General features: G+C 37.4%; 1 protein-coding gene across 6 annotated transcripts in view; it reads left to right on the top strand.

The window, feature by feature from the left end:
• Nucleotides 1–23,905, top strand: part of LOC100116062 — a 116,503-nt gene that overhangs the window by 42,438 nt on the left and 50,160 nt on the right. For all 6 annotated transcript variants that reach the window (XR_004344956.1, XR_004344952.1, XR_004344950.1 and 3 more), the window contains 4 exons: nucleotides 18,315–18,571; nucleotides 19,662–20,057; nucleotides 20,943–21,199; nucleotides 23,746–23,857. Coding sequence is in view for 1 of the 6 variants with exons in the window: in XM_031929341.2 (XP_031785201.1) it covers nucleotides 18,315–18,571; nucleotides 19,662–20,057; nucleotides 20,943–21,199; nucleotides 23,746–23,857 (1,022 nt within the window). In the remaining 5 variants the exon portion in view is untranslated. The remainder of the gene's footprint in view (nucleotides 1–18,314; nucleotides 18,572–19,661; nucleotides 20,058–20,942; nucleotides 21,200–23,745; nucleotides 23,858–23,905) is intronic.

The following is a 23,905-nucleotide window of genomic DNA, read 5'->3' on the forward strand; positions in this document are numbered from 1 at the left end:
GAGAAAAGATGAATTCATTATTTTTCTTTCTTATAGAGAAACGCTTAGTAATCATTATATATTTGAAAATCAAGTTGCAAATGAAGTACCTATATCAAATAATGTTCACTGCAAATTTTCTTATTTAGGAGACATTACAAAGCTATTCAAAAGTCATCAGAATCTTTAAAAAAAAACCATAGGTTTCATCGGTGCAACAGGTGCAAGTAACTCGAGTAGAATAATTAATATACATCCAAACACGCCGCTCCAATGTATATTTTACTCATACAAACTTGGCAAAACTTTCTCGACTACTCTAAAACAACTCCGTCCACATATACATGCAGGCGTGGAGCGGAAGACGCGCATCAACGGAAAAAGAGTCAAAAGCTCTAAAACCGAGGAAGCCCGATACTCTCCCGTTCAGCACATTAAATTCATCGCAAGTATTTAGGCTCTCGAACGATTGCAGGAAGCTCCGGCACGTGCCCGGTTCTGCACAAGTAACACGCGCGCGCAGGAAGCATGCGAAGAAGAGATCCGCGCGCGGGCGCACCCCGCTCATTAAACCCGGGCTTCTCGAAAATTCACGCGTCGGCGCATCGCGACCTGCGCGCCACCCTTCGAACACCTGTAAGGCTCCCCCCCCTCTCTCTCTCTCTTTCGTGGAAATGGCTCCAGCACGCAGGTTATATTTAATAAAGGAGAAGGAGTCTGGTCGCCATAGCAACCACAACCCGCGAGGTGAACAGGCGCGCGCTCGAGGTATTGATTCTCACCCCACCTGAATTCAGGTCAGCCCCTGACTAAACACCTTTGGCCGTATTGTACTCGAAACGTCAGCCGAGCTTCTCTCTTTCTCGGCTCCCTCTCCTTATGACACTGTGGTGCGAAAGCCGACGGCCACGCGGCCCAAGCTTGCATGCATATAATACATAGCACGCTTGCGTTACAATCACCAGGAAAGTCCTGGCGCAACTGATTCTCGATCAAAGGCTGTACGATAGCGAGCGTTGATTAATCCCTGTGCCGAAAGGTGGACGAACTCGTTTATACCCTCTGATGATGCGACGGATAGGAAATCGGAGGAAACAATGTGGTCAATAATTTATGAAGCGGAAATGAAGGAATACAACTCAAACACTCGACTAAATATTAAAAAACAAGCTTTCTGAAATTCCATTTTCTATTTTTGTGGCTGATTGCTTTTCTGGGAAAACCCGACAGCTTATATTGATCTGCTCAATCGCTATAATTGAATTTTTTCGTTAACGATGAATTTCTCGTAGGCCGCTTTGTGCTCTAAAATCAGTGACCTATAATAACCTCTAATGATATTTTTCACTGGGTAAAGTAGATAACTGAATGTCAAATATTAAAGATGTACTAAAAAATAGGTCACAGAACTCGCGTCATCCCCGCAGTAGAAAACTTTTTGTATTTGTACGGAAAGAAGAAGAAAATCTACTTTAGGCATGTTGACAGGACGAGTATGATTACCATAGAAAACATTGTATGGTAACACATATTTATAGAATGTAGCAGCTGTTGAACATATGAAATGGTGATATGAAATGAAAATATCATTTAATTATTATATACGTTATAATATTATAGTGACCATTAATTTTAAATAAACTAAAATTTGGAACTTTAAAGCTGATTTTGATAACTTAACAACTTTTTCTCTTTCTATTGTTGTCATATTGGCAGCGTCGGTTCGGCACGTTTGCCCGGCTCTAACATTTGTCACCTTTCCTTTAATAGTTTCCCCTTCTTCCTTTGTAATGGAATAATGACAGAAAATATAGAAGGTACAACTCTTGAAGTCGGTTCCCCTCCTGTACGATATAGAATCCAATGCTCCCACAGAGTTATAATCAATTTTGCTCCTCACGTATAGTAGTCGTAACATTTAACTGCTGGTGTTTTGTCTTGTTCTTTGAAACTATTCCTATTTGGATACTATGTACGGGAGGGAAATAATGAACTATAATTCTTCACTTATAACTTTGCGTACAATGCGTTTCCATCATAGATATATTAACAATTTTTATTTTTCGAGTTGGATCGTTTTTTAATTGTATACGCAAGTAATATAAATTTAATTCTTATTACGGATAAAAATAGTTGTAATGATGGCGCATAGAAAATCATTACAACTTATGCTCAGACAATAGGCAATCGTGAAACACTACGGAAATAATAATTAATTTTCTTGAATAAAGTAACTCCTTTCGAGAGCCTTTGAAAAGTAAAAAATTGTATGTTTATTTTATGAAATACATCTCTCCGTGGACGAACAGTTTCCAGGGAAACAATTACGTTGAACAAACAATATTACGTCTCCGTAATCAAACACTGCTTACACAGTCATTTTAATCAAAACACAATTGCTTGGAATACCAACATCACAGACGCGTTTAAGAGACCTTCTCCCTTTGATTCTTGACAAACATTTGTTAAAGCAGTATAAAGAGTTTTTCTAACACACGTCTGAAAAACGACTAAAGCACGCTCTCCAAGATTGAGAGAAAGCAAGAGAAAAGAGCCGTGCATCTCGAGGGATTTATCTGACAAAGCGAGGACGATTGACGTGGCGTGAGTCGTAAAACGCAATGATGGGTTGACCGAGTAAAGAAAGGAGGTTCTGTGCTGCGCTAAATTTTTGGGCCGGATCAACCCCGAGAGTGTAAAAGTTTATACGCGTTTGCGTTAAATCTTTCGTGAACGCTGAGTTTCGATACCTACAAAATAGATGGTATATTTTTTAACGCCTTGTGGGGATCGAAATGAACGCGAAAAAATTGATGGCTACGACTAAAGTAAATGAAAATATTTAATTGTTCAGGCAATACTTGATTTTATTCACATTAAAGGAGTAATATAAATAATTGATTTTTTTAAGCTGACTACCAATTATAGAGCCTTTAGAAATTAAGCCATGAAATGTGCATCAAAGTGCTACGTAATGTTACAGCTTTTATACAAAGTTTGTTAAAAATCAACTAACAAAATTATTCATTTAAATCGGGGAATACGTTTTCTGTTCTGTATACTTTATAGTATACTTCGCAAAAAAATTGATTATTCAACTCTTATACGATTCTTCACACAGATCGCTCGAGTACACATTTACCTGCTTTTAATAAATAAATACTTAACTTTTTAAATAAAACTATTTGTTATCGATGAATCGAATCCCGATTAATCTAGCATAATTATATAATAACAATTCAAAGTAAGCTAAATATAATCAAAAGGACTCACGAATCAAAATATTCGTTAAATGCATTTATGAAATTAATTGTAAAATTTTTGCAAAGGTCTTTTATGTTATTGTTACTTTATATAAAAGAAAAGATTTTTATAGCACAGTGTGGCTAAAATCCGCTGTTAAGTCACGCTTATCTGTGACTAAAGTAGTCCTTTTTTGCAACGTGTTTATCACGCTACGCTCGTGCGCTAACCTCACGGTGCAAATAAGAACTACTTACTAACGATTTACCTTCATATTTTTTCGTTGGCATTATTTATTTTGGCTTTCGTAGAAAGCACACAAATAAAAAGCTATGCTGTACGTGGTCTTTTGCGTTGCCTTAGAAACTTTTCGACGCAAGTAGTAATATCCGAGTAAGTCAAGACTGGAAGTACGCTTGTGCATCATCCTACGGTCACCTATATGTGAAGTTTTACAACCCATCAGGCTGCACGCGATGTTACCTATAGGAATGCTCTTTTTTGTTTTTGCAGGCGTGTTAACAACTCAAGCGAGTACCAAACTTTTTCATAGATGAAAATAATAAAGCCAATTTTAGTTTGCAAATGAAAATATCTTTTTAACGACAGTAATTATTACCTAGCGTAGGTTCTGTAAATTTTTTCAGAGCTATAAGGTTTTCAATAGATTTTTTGGCATTCCATGTAAGTGGCTATACATGAGTATAACTTTGTGTTATTCAAATTTAGTTCCTAAAATAAATGATATAAAAAACAAACAATAAGAATACTGAAAAACGTTTTTCTAAATTTTCACTCTCCTTTTCTCTTTTTCCATAAATAATGTATATACGCGCAGACATATTTTTAGATTTATATGATGTATGATAATTTAAAATTTTACTATTTCTCTTGTGTATGAGCGCCGTATTTTTACGCATGAACCCATGAATAAGACTTTTTCATAAAATGGAAAACAACAATTTTTTTCACAATTTGTAATCATTTTCTCGAAAAATTACAAGTATTTGCTTATGTATTTGGGCTCGAAAAAGAGTATTTTTAAAAATATCAAAATGTTTCCTCTTCTATCTCCTAAGATTTTATTGATTAATCCTCTTTAACGTTTTATTCTGTAAAATGTTTCATACTTCCTTTGCTTTGACATGAATCTATAAATTTATGTTTCGTAAAAAATCTCTTTCGCAGAATAATTTTAAATAAATTAAATATTGTACGCATAAAATAAGCACAATGTCAATTTTTTTCTCCTGTATTATTTTAATATAAAATGATGCTAGCGCTACTGGTACTCAGTTTTTGAAATGCTTTCGAGAATTACGTCCTAGAAAAAAAAAATTGTACGCTCGGTTTATGTCAAACTGAACTTTTCTTACTTATAAACTTATTAATACATGAAAAAACCTTGTATTATTATTAATGAGATTTTAATTTACATGTTTTAAGTTAACTAGCGATTTTAGATGCGCATCCCGTGCATTCATAGCATGAACGGGTTTTGAGTTTTACTTATTTATTTATGCGGATCTATGAGGTGCGCACTACCAGTAGTAACTGTACCTAATTAGTGCTCATTGAGTTCGCACAAAGGGGGCAGCTGTTTACTAAATAGAACTAAACAGTCTTACCTGGCTCCCACATCAGCCCCGAGACGCGTACGGATCACTAAAATTGAGTTTAATTCACACTCGCACACGATTTTTAAAATGAAAATTTTTAGTACAAAAGTGAGCTTTAAATTCTTATTTATAAGAAAAATATAACGCCCCTTGTTATTGGATTTTCTCAATTTTTACTCTTTGAGCTAGGTTGAGAATTCAAATAAGACATTGCGCGGTAAAACGAGAAGCAAGTCAGAGGGCAAATAGAATGATATAACCTTATATTTGTCTACGAATATCAAGGGATTAGAGTAGGATAGCAGTACATTAAAAAGGCGAATGAGAGGAAAAATTCTATACATGTAGCATATACAAGAACGAATTTGAAATCACATCAACGAAATCAAATAATTACCGCATGCTCTACTTACGCAATCTTTACAAACAACCCAGCACCTTGGGAAGCGTGCGTGTCACAGCATTTCATTTCACCTTAGGCGAGCTCATTTATCACGATATTTAATATTCGGCCCTTTCCCCTTGTACATCGTAACTCACCGAATACGAAATGCACTGGCCCTTATACAAGCAAGTGTTCTTTTCAAGCTCGCAAAGCATGACACATCAGCAGGGAAAGCGTTAAATAGGGTAGTTAGCATTCTGCGCCTCTTCCAGCGGTCGAAAGGCGTCGCCGCGACTGAAAAAAGAGAACGGGGGACAGAGCCAAGAGGGTGACGGATGTGCGTCGCGTGACACTTCTAACATATACGGGCGACGTTGGTGCTGTGAGAGGAAATAGAAAGAGCGCACAAAAGATATGTCATCGCAGGTGGGCTGCATAATTTATGCATGTGCTCGCGCTAGAAAAGTTTTGACGATGAAAATGTTCGTCGATGGGCCGCCCCCGAGATACGCGAATAATTCAGAGATGATGGCGCGCGCTCGCGGCGGGAAATTGTTGAAACTGCAAGAGCCGATATCACAGTCACGCGATTTCGACACAGTGAAACGTCGCTTTTTAGTTAATTAGTACGTGATTTAATGGATCAGTGTGTCAGAATTTGGTTAATGTGGGAATGGCGCCCGCAGCTAGAGACGCCGTTTATTTCGAAACTGGCATGAATATCAAGAGCAATTAATTTGATTAGTCAACGTCTATTATGCATCCAAATGTAATCTTTGTTGGTGGAGCGGCGTATGGCATAATAACAATGATTTTTGAAAGCTTACGTAATGATTAAGTTTTAACATTACGTAATCCAAAACATTGTGTCATCAATTAACAAAAAGTTGTTTGATGCGACATCTGCTGAAGCGATATTGATATTATACACGGAGAGAAATGTCTCACTAAAAATTACTATACTGTATACTAATCGAGGCACAAACTTGGATCTATGCAGAAAATTTAGTATGTTTGTGTGAAAATTTACTATACATTTATCAAAAATTGCTATACCAGTCCTCTCTTAAAAAAATGATGGCCTTTGTTGTGAAGCATTTAATACGTCATTCTGATTGGTTGCTGGTTGGTTACCTAGGCAACGAGAAACTCAGAAACGCGCTTTAAATTCATAACCCTCAAAACAGTCATAACTCATAACCCTGGTAGAAATGTTTAAGGTGTTTAAAATGAAATGTGGAAACCTTGATAACAGATAAAATATATGTAATATAACTAGCTAGAAATTTTAGTAAAAATTAATCATTACCAAGAGTGTGTAGTTTTACAACATGTGTATTGAAAAGTGGCACCCTAACCCTATTTAAAGTAGTAATAAAGTGTGTGAATATTATTTAGTTTTCTTTTGAAATGTCAGTGAAAAGTTCAATTAAAAGAATAAAGAGTTTGAAGATATACTCTGCCCAAAGTCGCCCTCGGTGAGGTTTAAGAGGTGAATAAAGTTTAAGTCTATCATTATACAATGCTCTTTGAATTGAAAAAAGGCTACTCGACATGTTACCTAGAAATATGTAACCTAGATGATTCTGATTTAACTGTTTTCGTTCATATTTTCACATCCAGGCTCATGCGAATTTTATAATTGAGCAGGTCAAATTTTACTTATAGCCAGTTACGCAGAAACTACTCTCTCTAGCACATTGTATTTCTGGTTTCTAGCATATTTTTACATGGAGAAAGTGATAAATATTTTGGCTTTTTTGTCAAGGTATTGGGTAATTAGAATTTTGACTTTTAATAGTTGTGAGAAATTTTGAGACCGATACTTGTTTTTCCATTTTTGCATTTATTCTCATTCGAAAACTAACAGGTCTAGAGAGCTCATATTTTGCATATAGATTTCTTTTGTGATTGTGAAAAGATACTTAAAGTTGAATCGACCTTAACTGAAAAACTTCTGATTTCGACTCCGACACTGATGTGATGCAAACTCATGCTATACGACTAAATAATTATCATGGGTGTTGTAGTCGAACACAAAAGTATTTCAGTTAACGTTGATTCAACTTTAAATATCTTTCCACAATCTCAAAAGAAATCTATATACAAAATATGAGCTTTCTAGACCTGTTAGTTTTCGAATGAGAAAAAATGCAAAAATGGAGAAACAGGTATCGGTCTCAAAATCTCTCACAACTGCTAAAAGTCAAAATTCTAATTAATGCCTTGACAAAAAAGCTAAAATACTTATCACTTTCTTCATGTAAAAATACACTGGAAACCAGAAATACAATGTGCTAGAGATGGTAGTTTCTGTGTAACTGTCTACAAGCAAAATTTGATACGCTAAATTTAAAAATTCATATGGGTCTCGATGTGAAAATATGAATGAAAACAGTTAAATCATAATCATGTAGGTTACATATTGTCTAGGTAGCATAGTAAGTATCTGCGTAAAATTTCAGTTGTATAGCTTTTTTATAATGCAAATAAATGGCATTGTAATGATAGACAAACCCACTAACTCTTATACTGAACTTTTCTTCAAATTCACTATTCAAACCAATGATGACGACATTAAGCATTATTAATATATTTATTAAAAAGTAGTTTTGAGGGATTTAGTAACATGTTACATGCTTATGAAATATTAGCAGACGTTAGTGTGCCGCCCAACACTTATGGTATATTTTCTACCAGTGTTATTAGACAGAGATAGAATCAAGAGCGCGCGAAGCTGGCCTTCATTCCTAGTATAGTAAAAATTGCACTTCGCTCTAACTCGTTGTGTACCGTCGGTAAAAAGTTATCGACAGCGCTCAAAAATTTGTCGTAAACTAACCCGACGACAGAAATTAGCCGGTTTACTTACTGCCGCTAGGGGGTGTCTCGCAAACTCCACTCGCAAGTGACGAAAAACTGTTCGGTTAGTATTTAAGGAACTTCCAGATCGGAACATTATATATAAATATAAATTCGATTAGTCTAGCGATGCGTTGTTAGGTTGCGACATGTGAAATGTGTAATAATTAGCTTGCGTTATATGTAAATTAGGTTATATCATATAAGAAATTCTATGCGATGCGACTTTCGTTCTTAAACTGCGAGATTGAATGTGACAAATAAATAATGAAAGAAGAAAGAAGAAACATTAACAGTATCTACAAAATTAGGTATGCGGTTAGTAAAAATTGCTATGTAGTATATTAAAATTTGATGATTTGAAATTTTACTATACAGTATACTAAAATTTACTATAAGTCGAGTTTGTGACCTCTTTACTATATTGATATAGTAATTTTTGATGGAAATTGTAGGAATATTTAGTGATACATTTCTCTCCGTGTAAATATACAGTTTACTTATATATAAGCTTTCTACGAATAAGTGCATATATCACATTGACTTGGACTATTATTTTAAAGTTTTTGCTAACGTAATTATAGTCATACGTACGATTCAACTACTAATTATATCACGAGGTGTATGCATATAATGATGATGCATGCATAAGGAGGAAAAAAGGCAATCTGCTTAGCGGACGGCAAATATAAGCTACTTAAAATAAAAGCCTGCTATTTTCGCTCATATCTTATTTACGTGACGTTTTAAAAATATATATTGGAAGCTTCTGCTAACCAGAGCGTAACTTTTACACCTGAAAAAGAATATTTGACGCACATCTAGATTTCAAACAATAGCATTAAATAAAAAAGGCGTGAAACGATTATTGTGTAAAATTATTCGGTAAAAGGTGTAAACGAATAGTTCTCTGGATATTTTTAACATCATTCATAAGCTATATTGCTATCATTAAATGAACTGCGTTATTAAATGAGACAAAAGAGGCGATAAATGAAGAAAAAAATAACCGCGGAAATCTTTAATTCTGCGAGAAGAGAGGAGCAAGAATGTACGTCCTCCAAGAGCTAAAATTGTCAACAGTGTAAATCACTCACGACGCGGTGACTCCACGCGCGCCACGATATTTGACAAAGAGCCCAAGTTGGGAGACAATGCCCGCCTACGTAGTTGGTCGTCTACCCGAGCGAATCTCGATGCGAGAGCCCAGGGTCGCGACGTCTCAATGGCATTTTGAATGATATAGATGGGAAAGGGGTGCACCGAGAAACGCACGAACAGCACGTACACTTGGCTAAGGCGAGAAAACCACCCGCGAGCACGAAGGTATAGCCCGGCGTTTTGCGTGCATAGCACGTTAAACGAATAATAGAGTATAATGTGTGGTCTGGGGAGCTGAACCCGTGCACTTTGATGCCAATTTGCCTGCTCTTTCAAATTAAGCGTAACGCAGTCGAAGACTGAGCCGCTGAGCGAAATGCATTTAAAGTCGGCGGAACAAAGACCGCTTAGATCTTAATGAAATAAAGTTTTTTATTGTCTACCATCGTCTGTATGAGACGCTTTCATAAATATTATGCATTGTTATTTTAACGAACTTAACGTCTTTTATTTCCAAATTGTATTTGAAAATTACTTTTCAAACGAGAATTCCAATTGGACGGGATAAGAATAATTTTTCTTAAACGTTCTGTAATACGGCGTGGAAAAATAACAAGTCATCCGGTCTACTTCGATTAGTATTTCTGGCGTTGCATAATCCTGAGAAATGGCGAGAATCTGGCGCAGGATTTAAAAATAAGAATAGTCAGTAGCGCAGAGCTCAGCAGGTATTAGCTCATGAAAGTGTTTGAAATGGACAAAGTTTGAAATAGCAGCAGGTGGCGTCTCATCATCGAAGACCTTTAGACTGTAACTACTGGCTGTTGACGACAAGCTGCACACCGACGATTAGCAAATAGATTGAAGCAAGGAGCAATTCCTTCGTTTCTCCCCTGAAATGGTAATCTCGAGAAGTGTAGCGACACAGGAGCTGAAGCTAGTGAACAAGGCGCGATCGAAGCAACTCGCCAATCATTCAGTCCCCAGGTCGAGTATTATAAGCCTGCTAATTCCTAATCCTGTAAATACGTCGGTACACTGCGCGTCTCAAGGTTTCAACTGCTGATGATTGCTTTGAAAATGAAGCTGCACATTGCGTAAAGTCTTTTAAATGACGAATCTCTGCATGCATTAGAGCACGAGTTTATAATTCGCGCCTGCAATGCGTAAAGATAAAATCAATTTAGCAAAGTTTGTACGGGCCCTTTATCGTTGTGATATCAGAGATCGTAAAATTTTCACACTGTAAAATCCAATTAAGAAATCATTGGCAAAATCAATTTTATACACATAGAGAATAATGAGAAAAATTGTCGACTTCGAAAAGCACTGGATTAGGCGCTCAGCCAAGTTAATCCAAGATACCAGTAATGAAGTCGTGAACTTCTGGCACCGTATCGTGTAAGACGAAACCAGATTTCACGATAAAGTACATGCCCTATATACTTTTCCATCGATTTCCGGTTATAGACAGGTGTTGCAATCGTCGATGTCAAGAGCAATTGCTCCACACATAAGTTCCTAATCGCAATATAGATTTTCGAGGCAATGGCGCGAGCGTTGTCAACGTGTGTATAGATATACGCATGTATAACAGTATGCTCTATTGAAACTAATCAGTGAAGCGGCGCGACTGAGTGTACGTTAAATTGTTCGTTCTGCGTGCGTTGCTCAGTGTCCTCTGACGCTGGCCCGTCATGCGTGTTTACTGTGTACAATACATTGTACAATATGTATATATGTGTGTTTGCAGGCGACGGGCAATCCGTACATCTAATACATATATGTATGTACAGGCATACATGTACACGCAGATCTTTATGAATGCCCGTCAGTGTGCTTCGAATGCCACGAGGGCACCCGATATCCTATACGGTATTTCCGCGGCTGCTATATACACCAGGCAAACCATGTTGAAGTCCCCCTGATAACGAAAATCGATGCGCCCGTACGTGCGGAAGCGTCCTATACTCGTCCTCGCTCCACTGACTTCACGACACTTTTGCCAAACTCAATTGCTCGATAATCGTCATTTTTCCTGCAATTAAAATTGGATTACACTGGAAGTTCGGCGATGGCACGGAAAATTTTTATTTCAACCAAATTCACTCCACCGCATTTACCGACTGTGTATACAGCATGCTGTGTTAGAATATTATGTTATTATATTATGGTCATTTGCATATCTCTCGTTGTAAACTCAAGTGGTATGCTAACAAGAAAATAGATTACTACTTTTAAAGTGAAAATCGGTACTAAATGTTTTAATGATGAATCTCAATATAGCATAAGTGGCCCAAGCAGACCCAATAAGCGACATTTTGTCATAGGTGATCTGTGACATACCGCTATTATACATTCTGCGCGTAAATATCTTATGAGGGAAATATGAAGAGGGGCTATATTAGTTAATTTAATCTTAAGAATCGATGCAATCAAAGAACGAATAACATTATTGCCATGTCCTTTTGAGAGCTAAAACTGATTTCCAAAATGTCTCAAACAAGTAACACGCGCCTATAGTGCCTCGATCACGTATAGTTATGAGAATTTGCACGAGAGTAACTCTGTATCCACGATGATAAAAAGAAAATGTGATTGGTTTAAGCAGTGGCTTGCCTTATTCGTTAAACTTCGCTAAAATAATTAAAGGTAATTGAAATAGAATCCACAAGCGCGGATATGCTTACAATATTCAATTCCAGAAAACGATATTATTTCTTCCAATTCGAGCACTCGACGTGCCTCCCCCGTCCTTGCTCGTTGAATTCAATAAAAGCCGATCTTAAATCACTTAATAAAACTCTATTCCCCTCAAAACTCGGGTAAACATCCAAGGAAAGCCAGGCAAAATAATATTAAAACAAGGGAGGCGGAGAGAAAGAGAGATAAAGAAAACTTTGCCCTCAACTTTTTATGATACGGCTTTGGCAATAAAAGGCAATAGTTACAGAGCCGTGGGCGCTCTTGTATATGTATATAGTATAGCAGAAGAAGCCTCCATCGGTCGCCGTCATAGTCCGATGTCTCGCGCACGTGCCGGTTTCCCGACGCCGTATCTCTCGGTTTGGCGCCTTGCGATGCACACAGATACGCGTCGCATTCGCAAGCCAGCGGCGGCATTTTTCGACAACGGTTCCCGCGCGCGAATCGAGCGGGAGCGGGAGCTGATGCATGAGATCGGTCTCGTGCAGCGCACTCCGATTGCGTCGCGCGCGATCGCTGCCTTGTGCCAAGTGGCTTTTTTTATCGAGCGGTGCCGTCGACCCGTTTTGCTCGAATTTGGTCTGCGTGAGATAGAGGAGATCATTTGCCGAAGCGACGATGTCGGCGGGTCCTTTGGAAGCGCGCCGCGCGACGCAGTGTCGCGCCAAAATGACGATGCACTGCACGCGTCAGCGACTGAATCAAAATTTTTTTCGGGGTGTACCCCTCTCCCTTTATAGTTGGCTTCTTCGCGTGGACTGCTCGTATTTCAAATCGTTTTTACGGAGATTAAAAAATCTCGACATTTTTGCCCCGGGCGTGCGCTGCTTGTGGGGGAATTCTGATGTTTTCAGTTGCCAATGCATGGATGCACGCTGGCAAATGAAAGTGGAGATTTATGGCTGGCTCTACTTGCCGCGAGATCCAGTAAATCTTGATCATTGTTCTTAGCGTCTGAATTGGGGGATTTCGAATCTGGATCTTACTCTATGAATTTCAGAATAGAAAAGCAATCGCATTATGGATAAACGAGGCAGACTTGAATCACGCAAGTGAAATCATTTCGAAATAAAACTTTGTGCTTTGATACACAAACTCTGTTTGATAATTAACTCCGCCTAACAATTCTGCATTCAACGAACTTCGCCATGCGGACGAAGTATCTAAGCACAATTATCAATTACGTACGCTACTTTATGAGGCTTATTACGACTGAAGGGTGGTTCACAAAAATATAATAGAATTTACTTTGAAGTACCAACTTGGCTCCTTCATTTCCTACGTCCTAGATTGTTTCAAACTATGATACTTTACACAACAGTCAATATAACGCCTACACTACATTCCCTATATTATAAACCCTTCTCCTATTCAGAGTCGACTTTGGTTTCGGTTATATGGTGGTATTATTACGCTATAATTCTACTAGTTGTTATTTTATTAGCATTATGATTCATTTTGATGAACACCGATTGAGACATAATCACACAAGTTATTCCATATATATATATATATATATCCTAGTATATCGAATCAAAAGTTCTAGTAGTATTCGCTTCCATAACTGGCTTGGGTATTTACGATTTTGGCTTCGCTGTCAGCTAAAATAAAACGCTCAGAACGAAATATTGTAAACTATATGGAAGCGAATACTACTAGAACTTTTGATTCGATATACTAGGATATATATATATATATATATATGTATATATATATATGTATATATATATATATATATATATATATTTTACAATATTTCGTTCTGAGCGTTTTATTTTAGCTGACAGCGAAGCCAAAATCGTAAATACCCAAGCCAGTTCGTTTTTACCATAGCGAATAAATTTTTCCGACATTTACATCTGGCTTATGTAAGTTGGTTATCCATTCATCCTGACATCGGTGTAGTGTACACCAAACGCCGATAAACTGCAGACTTTTTCTCCAGTCCCTCGTGAAAAACGAACAAATTCTTCGGCGTGCAGTTTCAATTTCGCGGGTCCGCAGCGTGCGGAGCGGGACGCGTCTCGCGATAATATCGGCATTTTTCGCCGGATCGATAGATAGTGCACAGCATCCTTCCCATTCAGTCCCTCATCCTCCGCGGCTCCATCCATGTGTGCGCGTGTGCGGATGGTTAGATGGATTTATCCGGCGATGGTGCGGCGACCTTTGCGATAAACGTCAATCCCGCCTGCAATTTCAAAGTTTACCCGGAGAGTAGAGACTAGTGGGGTCTGACGGGGAAAGGTCACACAGCACCGACGGAGAAAGATAGCTTCTCGGCTCTCGCTCGACGTTTATTTAATATCGGCACGAGCACTGCGCACCTCGCACTTCACTGGAATTACACAAAGCAACCCTGGCCGAACGTGCAAGCTTTCCAACTCATTTACCGTTGGGTCAAGTTCTCTCGCTGCGCAGTATTTTTTGAACGCGCGAATCAAGCATCGAGTTTTTTGTACATGGCGAACATTAAACATTTATTCTTTTAAAAGCGCTCGATGGTAAACTATATACACTAATCATATATTTTTAGTTAAATATACAAAGAACTTGATGAATATTTCCAAGAAAATAAACCAGTTAAACTAAACGCTATGTTAATTTAAGCAACCATTTTTTCCGTGCATTGAAAAAATCTATGCTTGTGTAAAATCGACGTTTCGATATGTCAAAATACCTATTGGCCACTTTATCTGCCGACCAATATCTGCGATGAGAGCCTGTAAGCTATAGCCACGACTTTTTTTATGAGTCTTTCGAGGAAGCTCTCATACGAAAATGTATAGATCCCTAATTTCGACGTCTTTCATAATAAAGCCTTCAGAACGTTCAGCGCGAATACTTACTTGCTCTAGTTTGCAATTGTCGAATAATTTGATGTCCGTATACAATCAACATTGTATAAGATAATTGATTTTCTTTAATTTCATACTGCTTCCATCCGGAATAATAAACATTATTTGTGTGATGGCAATCTTGTTATCGCTTGCTCGTAACTCAATTTGCACCTATCAATATAAAAGCTGATCATATATATCTTCGATACAATATACTGCACGGCGTTTTTTATTTTTATTATTCGATGCGCACTGTGTACTCCAAGCAGCCTTCCCAACTTCTATTTATAGTTATTTTGTTCTGTATATCGACAACGCGGAGGGACTCGCGCTTTTTTACGCGGCTCGCGACATAACGAGCATGTTACGTGCCTAACATATTTTACACCCGTCGGGCGCGCACGCTGGTGAACTTTCCCCGGAAGTGGGTCGTACCACCACCGTCTTCTCGGGCGCGACCACAAGTTCAAGCGTAATCGCTTTAGCCGAAGCTCAACTGCACGTTGCAACCTCTGCGCGTTAGCGTATAGGTTGCAGGCGCGAAGCAGAGAATCGAAAGTTCTGTTTGTACCTATACGCGTACACGTGTCTCAGTTAAGACAGAAACAAGACAGGTTCGCTATATAACTCGTATATAGAGCTGCGATATTGATCGCTCCTTGTCGGCACGAAAGCGAGTTTCGACTCGTCCCTTAGGCGTTTTGAGGTATTAATTCCGAGTCTCAGCGGATCTGACATTACTCGCAACTTTGGCTACACCCCTGCTTCCTCATTACTATCGCGTCCTTCAACGTTTATATGTGTGATGGGCTTACGGGAGACTCGGCTTGCTCGGGCTTAGGCTGACTCGTTTGATTGAATGGGGTGTTAATGTATTTTGTGGATTATTCATAAATAACAACTGCGAGAGGGTCGTTTGTAGGGCGTTCGGTTAAGTGAGATTACAATGACATTTTGACGAGAATTCGCTGAAAATACCTACTGTACGCTATATTTGAGTGCTTCTTATAACGAGCCTTGGTATATCGATCTGTTTCAAGAGTAAAAATGTTTTACTTCGATGTATCGCAGTTAAGTAATTGAAAACCATAAAATAAACTATGAAACGAAAATTGAACTAATAGTACTTTAAGAGGAAAAAATAATCTTTTCCATAACAATTGAATGCTAAGAGGTTCACAAACTAGTTATTTTAGAATAGAAATCGTATATTTCAGTAACATCATTATAATATTATGTTAGATAATTATCATTAAATCAACGTCCCTTTCGTGACTGGCTCACGACGGCCGTTTTATTTGAGTTCTAATTAAATTTAACAGTCTACGTGTCTCGCGACTAAATCAGATAGATCAGATACCACAGAGACAATAGAACTCATTTACGTTAAATATATAGGTACGTTGGCGTTTAAATCCAACTTTATCCTAGCTAATAGATGTAATAGTGCTAATTTATGAACGCTTTGCATTTCATTAACTTCTCAATATATGAGAAAATCTACGAAAAAATACACATTTTTGCCCCAAAAAACGATAAAAAAAAGTATTGGATCGCGTGCCCAGGACATTTTTTTAACTTTATAATCACGCATTGCGAAATCGCTTTCAAACAAGCGAACATGGAAAAATCACTAAAAAAGATTCAAATTACTTAATTTAGAAAAAAATTTTGAAATCTTCATTATTCTACATTACTTTTCACCAGGTCAAGCATTTTCAAATTCAAGCTCTTTTCCCATATTTTTATCCTAGTAACGTCCTTTCTCTATTGGTCCCCTCGTACGCAGGTACATTCAGTTGAACAATGGCTTGTTTTCATTGAATTTGAGAGGCCGGGTAAGCAGTATCTCAAGGTACTTACTGTGCGTCGGAATAGTGATTTTATACTGTATACTTTAATCTTATAGAATTAGAAAAACAGTGATTCGGACACGTACGTGAGTATTTTTACTTCCTTCCTAGAAATACTTGTAATAGTAATTTTTGAGTTTGTGTAAAAACATGTAGGAAGTGTGTTTTGATGCATTTTCAGTCGAAAAATAGTGTTTTTGGAAAATGTCAGTACGGATCTATGTGCGTGCGTTTCTATACACCTGTATCTTAGCTTCTACTTAGTGGATGTTAACCCACCAAGTCTCATTTTCTTTGTTTTTATTAATATATAGGAGGAAAACAATCCGTTTTTACATTTTGTGAACGCTCTTATTTTAGTGGTTTTTTAGCTTAAGATTTCAGTTTTTTCTAATATTTTATAGAATTATATATAAAATGAAAACAATTATGATATTAAGGCAATACATAATGTTGAAGGAAGCTACGTGCCAAAGAATTTGCAGCGGTTTTTTTAAAACAACTAGACTTGGCGCAGTGCGCTGCGCGCACTGTAGTAGACTATTAATTCATTAACTTATTAAATGAAATATAAATGCTTGATTGATATTTTTAATATTTGTTTTCTATCACGGAAATATATCAAACTTTACAATATATGATTCATTTCGCGCTCATATAAATTTCAAAATTGCAGCGGTTTCGTCGCCAACTTCCTTTTAAAATTTTAAGGTTAAGTATAATTTGATGTGTTATAGTATTATATTACATTTTTAATATTAGAATCAATTTTAGAAATCAAAAAATTCTAACGATACTTTTGACGCATGCGTACTACATGAGCCAATCATATTGACGCATTCTTGGCTTCACTTCATCCGATCATGACTTTTTTATATAGGGATATGTAAAAAATTCGAAGGTACTGCAGATCTGTCTGTTTTATTAAAGAGTGCATTAAATCATAACTAGATTTTTAAATAAAAATATTTGCAAACGAATAGATAAAATTAGATATAGATACAATTTTATAATTACGTAAAAATGGATGTTGTTCTGTAAACTTATTCTATTTTTCTTTTTGCTTGATAAACATAAATTTAATATGTTATTTTTAAAGCGTACTAAAGTGATCCATAAAACAGTTCTCTTTTTATTCGTTGTAAACGAGTGTCTCACTCATGTATTATCATAAAAAGTTTTGATGCTTAGAGAAGTGTATTGTGCTGTGGTGCGTATGGTCTCTACATCAATAAAGTTTTCCTACCTCGAAATGAATAATGATATTACATAAACTTTTACAGGATATATAAGACCTTTTACTTGGCATACATGTTTCATGTCAACTATTTGGGGAAAAATAAAATTCGTTCAGTACATACTCGTAAGACGATATAGGTGCATGTTTGAATAATTTTGTCCTATTTCAAATTCACCCGCCACCCCGGTAATAATGACGGTAGTCGCAATATTATTTAAACACATTTTACCCTTCAAACGTACCGCGGATGGAGTTACGAACGTATTGCGTTTACCGAACTCGCCATAACAATACATATATGCATCAAATGTATACGCTTGTCGCTACAATCATTTTAACAATAGACAAGACTCGAGAACACTTGAGATCCAAGTCACTGAATGCGTGCAATCCCAATGAATTCTGCAAACTGATCAGGACAGCAATTAGCCCTAATAGCAAGTTTACGCGGGAGGGTTTAACCGATATCCCCATTTCCACTTGCAGTGTCGGAGTTCGCACAGGCCCTGGGTGGTGCAATGGAGTGCCACGGCCAGAACGTCATCCGACTGGTGGATGACTTCCGGGGCCGCACGTCTGACTCGAGGGGAGATACGAACGGCATGCGCCGCGTCTGGGATAGCCTACTCAGGCAAGTCGAGGCTGACGCCGCAGCGCATCTGGAGCTCGCATCGGTGCTGCAGCAGCAGCTCTCGAGGCCCGCGCTCGAGGGTTGCTTTCATCGCAAAGTCCAACACAGAAAGGTATGTATGCGCGCGCGCCTATAGCTCCCTTTCTATACAGACTCCCTATTTCCCTCTCATTTTTCGGTATCATTCGGCTTTTTCATGGAAATACCCTGTTCTCTCCATCCTGGTCTACTTTTTCTTCGTAGATTCGTCGGCGAATTTTCTGAATAGTCAGACTTTTCCGTGCTTACAGACTCTCTATCGCGATGGTTCCAGCTAGAGTGGATATTGAAGTTTGCTTTTACGCCGGTGCATACAGAAATTTTATTTTATTTAAAATTCATATCGAGAGGCATAATTTATTTTCATTACTGCGCTACATAGACAGCTTCTCGTATGTATTTTTGTACAAGTCATGATTTTAAGTTCTAATTGAAATTTCATCGCGCTCAAATTATTTACACAGCTGCTGCAGCAGTATTCGCGTCGAAAACTCTTTCTAAAAATTATTATTTATCAATCTCTTCTTTCAAAATGTATAGTTTGAATGCATACGATGTAATTTTATTTATGAAACTATCACTTTTAATATTGATCACGTAATGATACAGTAATATAGGTTCGGTAGCGTAATAAGAATCATTCCAATAGTCCAATTGCAATTTTGACTGAGGTCCACACTGCACACACGGTCTGAATCAGTTTGTGCTATTATAGAGTAAACCTTCCAGATATTGAACAATAATCGAGCAACTGTAAATGGTTTCTAAATTGACCCAACCGCAAGTTTCTGAGAAATGAAAAGCAGAATGGCCTGCAGTTGATACATTTCTATATACGCGATTATTTATTTATACATGCCTACTATATATACGATATCCTCTTCGCGCTGTTCGATAACAAACAGTTCTTTACCCTATAGCAAGCAAATTGGTTTATACGCATCGCAATCAATCTACTCTCCGACGATCTTTATTGCAGCAATTTCACGCATTGCCTTTGTACGCTATCACTTGCACCCTTATGAACTGTACGAGTAATTTATTCGATACCTAGAGATTTACGAATACAAATAATGTATTCGTGTCTCCTTTCTTCATCTCTAAAACTCGATATTATAGCCTTAAAAGAAATATAATCACCATAAAACCTTCTTTGCCCACAGGTGTTCACGCATCGCGACGCTTACGAGCAGGTGGTAGCCAAGACAGAGGAGAAGCTGCAGCGCGCTCGAGCCGAGTACAAACGCGCTTACGGCGCGCTACTCGCAGCCCCCGAGACAAGCCAGGACTCGGAACTGAAGCGCGCATACCTCGAGGCACACAACGCGTACGTGCTCCAACTGCGCGCGACCAACGCAATCTCCGAGCGATACCAGTTCCACTGCCTGCCAGGCCTTCTCGGCGAAGTCGCCGAGGTCTACGAGGAGCTCTGCGGCCTAACTTGTACATGCGTCTCCGGCATCTCCGAGGCAGCTGGCGATCGCGTGGCCGAGCAAATCAAGAGATACCAGGCTCTCGCCAAGGAGGTCAAAGTCGTTAACCCGCAGTCGGACCTACAGGTAAGATTTTTAACCCGAGCGTCACGTCCCTTTAATTGATCCAAAATTCTTTACGATCCTATATCTGTTGTCAAAGATTAAATAGATGTCTTTCGTATTGACGTATGACCATTTACTTTCGCGTGCGAGTCAGTGAATTCTTATCTCTTTTTTAATTAAAATTTTCAAATTCGATACAAAGTAATGGAAATCAGTCGGGTATTATCTACAGAAAAAACTTTGTTATAATAAAACGAATGTATTGTCTGAATGATTATAGGTAGAAAAAAATCAGAAATTTCGCGAGTTACTATATACTTACACCTTGCGTAGGCTTTGATTCACAATACACCTCTTGATTTTAAAAGTCTCTTAATATATCTAATGTCATCAAAACACGAAATCTACATACCACATTGCGTATTACGAGGTACTGTCAAACCCGTTTCAATCTATATAAATCTCTCAGGGTCCAATCAAAGCTTGATACCAGCCAAAATTCAGTTAATACATGAGCTTAATTTTTGTACGAAATACATTACCAGTGTAACAGTAAACTTTCCGGAGACATATTACTTTCTGCTCTTCCTATATAAAATCGTTGCTAAACATTTCAGAAGTAGAGGAAATATGCCACGTATAAGTAACTGCCGTATGAAAAAGAGATGAATCGAAAGTGCTCTGTCAACAGCTACCTAAACCAATGAAAACAGTCCCTCTACTCCGCACCCTCCCACTTCTTTAAAAGGCAAGCACCGTTGGCTAGTAGCTCAATCCTCAACTATCGGCCTCGAAAACCTCTTTGTCGATAGCGTCAGAGATGCTGTTACTCAGAATAGCTTGTCGTTCCAAAGACACAATGACGTCAAAAAAAAAAAATACTATATAAAATGTGTGCCCGCGCAGGTCCTGGCACGCAGTTTATCGTCGGTGGCACAGCCGCGCAAACCACCGCGGCGACTGTTCGTGCCGCCTTCGCCGCCTGAGCAGACGAGCAGCGAGCGCATCAACAGCGTACCTGCCTTAAGGGATGAGCTTGTACCCACGGGCAGTGGTACCCTTGGTATGATGGAGGAGGACCTGAAGCTTGAGGCTGACCGACTTGCGCAGGAGATTGCCCATCTACAGGATGCCCTCGACACGTTGAACCGCATGCAGCGCAAGTGAGTGAAAGTGACAATTATTACAGCACTTGGTTTTGACGAAGGGCCAGAGGAGAGTAGCTCAGTATGATTACCTAATATATTTATTTAACGTGTTACTGGGCGTGGGTATAAATTTTGAAAAACAAGTTTTGAAAGAAGAAAATTACGAATTGATTTATTCGCTCTGTGCGTTGAGGTATTTTACGCGTATTCTACATAAATTGGTGGCCGCCCTCGGAACTAAACGGTTGCAAAAATGCGTAGCTTACATGGGAAAATGACAAAAAATATTTCTTATGAAATCCTAGGTGTTTAAAACGATTGTAAATTTTTGTATAAATCAAGGACACTGATATTTATCTCTCAAAAAAGTTTGCGCCGGTTTAAAGCAATACCAACTTCTCACCAAATTATTTTGTATAACTCTCCATACAAGCCAATATATTTTAGCAAACCAACAGTTCTCAGTTTTGCTATCAAAAGTGGCGCTAATAGTAAATTTTGCACAGAGCGAATAACGAAAGGTAAAATTTTAAGTTCCAGAATATTGGAAAGGTATAATTTTGAAAACCTAAATTTTATAATTCCTAAAAATATTGCTTTCGCATTATTTTAACTACAAATATCACCTTTCGCAATGTTATAATTCAACATTTTTGTTTTATAAATTTTTTCATTTCAAAATCTCAGTTTATAAATTTTGAATTTCTAATCTTTACCCTTTCTAATTTTTATTTTTCAAAATGTTTACCATTACCTAAAAATATTGCTGCTTCCATCAGTATACAAATTTTGTACGTGGATTTATTCCTTGAATAGTTCACGATTGTACACATATTTTCATGATTAGATACACAGTACAATAATTAATTTATATAAAGTACGTTTTTGATAGAACACGATAGTACTGGTAGCTGATAATGCATTGATAATCTCACTGGGAGCTATTCATGTTGGGCTACTTATCTCTCCTATAATATTACGAACTCTTATAAATAAATATTTGCCGTTATATATCTCTTCTACACATTTTGAATATTTTTCTATTGGGAAGATACAATAATTAACTCTTTGCAAGATAAGTTAGTGCAGGCCAAATTTAATAAAAAATCATTTAGTTTTTTTGAAATTTTTAATTTATTAGTGCGAATGTAATATTGTGCTTAAACACAGTTACAAAAATGTTATGCGATAAATCCTTCTTAAAATTTCTTTCGTAAACTTATTATATAATACTTTAATTAAATTAAATTATTGTATAATAATATTGTATATGTATAAGGACTTGATCGAGCTACAAGCTCACATTCAGCGTAAAATATACGTATGAAAAGCGCTTGGCTTCCATAATATCAAAGACTTCATCTACAAATAGATGAGGCTGTGGAATTTGCTTAGATTATCGAGAAAAGAAATTTGTACCAAAAAGCATCAAAAGCAAAGACCTGCATTGGTACTGTTCCTGTCTTGCGTTGAAGAGACAAAAAGTACATGTTTGCCGATATTAGATGCTCAAAAAACTTGTATTGTCTCCTTTTCTGCAAGCGATATCTTTGCTTATCTGATCTTGCTATCAAGTGATTCTAACGGAAAATATATTACGGTAGGAAGAGAGTACGGAAAAGAGCTTTAATTTAAAAAAATGCGTTGGAAATGCTTGATATGGTCAAAAGTTACGCACAATTGAAAATGCGGAAAAATCATGTAAAAAGACACTAAATTATTGACTTCGAAAAATCCCGCAATTTTCATGATTTTTCCGTATTTTCAACTGCGTAACTTTTGACCATATCAAGCATTTCCAACGCATTTTTTTAAATTCAAGCTTTTTTCCGTACTCTCTTCCTACCGTAATATATTTCCTCTTTGCGCCTTTATCCTTTAGGTGCATGCTCTTGAACAATAGCTATTTTTCGACGAACTTGAAGGGCCTAGAAAACAGTGTCACAAGGCACTTTTTCAATGTTGGAACGTGGTTTTGCATGGTTCTAAACATGCAAAATAAGAACAAAAAAGTTGTGGGAGCGTGCCCCAACATTTGTTTTTTTCGGTTTCTCCAACCAGAAAATGACATTTTTCCCGTAGAATTCCCCATATGTACGTCAAGATGAAAAAATTCACGGAAAGAAACGGTACAATACTACCATCATTTGTCAGAGAAAAGAGTCTAAAAGTCTAAAGAATTGTTTTCCATTTTTGAGTCCAAATCCGAGGCACATAAAATATCGTCTCTCTTTTGAACAAAATCCATAAGAGTAAAGAGACAGTATATATTTTGAAAATAAGTTCATTAATATTACTTTGATCTTCGTTAAAATTTATCCTGTTCACAATTCTCTTTATTATTTTTATAAATAAAAACGATCAAAGTATAAGTACAATAATCGCTAACCACGGCTGAGAAACTGAAATATTTAATGATACTAAATTATTTACTTTACCTATAAAAATAACTGAAAAAGGCATTTCTTTTTAACTATACTGACATTCTATATCATCTGACTTTAGTGAACTCTATTGCATGGAATGCTAAAACTTGACGTTTCCTTTCTTCTCGATTACAGAAGCGCTGAAGGTAACCTGTATACTAAGGTAGCCGAGCTCCAAGAAGATATTTCAATGAAACGCTTCGATCTCGGAGTTGCGCAACTGCAGTTGGCCGCCGTTCACGCTCAGGTAAGTTTATTGTTATCATTTAAAGTAGTCATGTCGTTTCTAGTCCTT

The sequence above is a fragment of the Nasonia vitripennis genome, chromosome 1 (genome assembly GCF_009193385.2).
Source record: "Nasonia vitripennis strain AsymCx chromosome 1, Nvit_psr_1.1, whole genome shotgun sequence".
Lineage (NCBI taxonomy): Eukaryota > Metazoa > Arthropoda > Insecta > Hymenoptera > Pteromalidae > Nasonia > Nasonia vitripennis.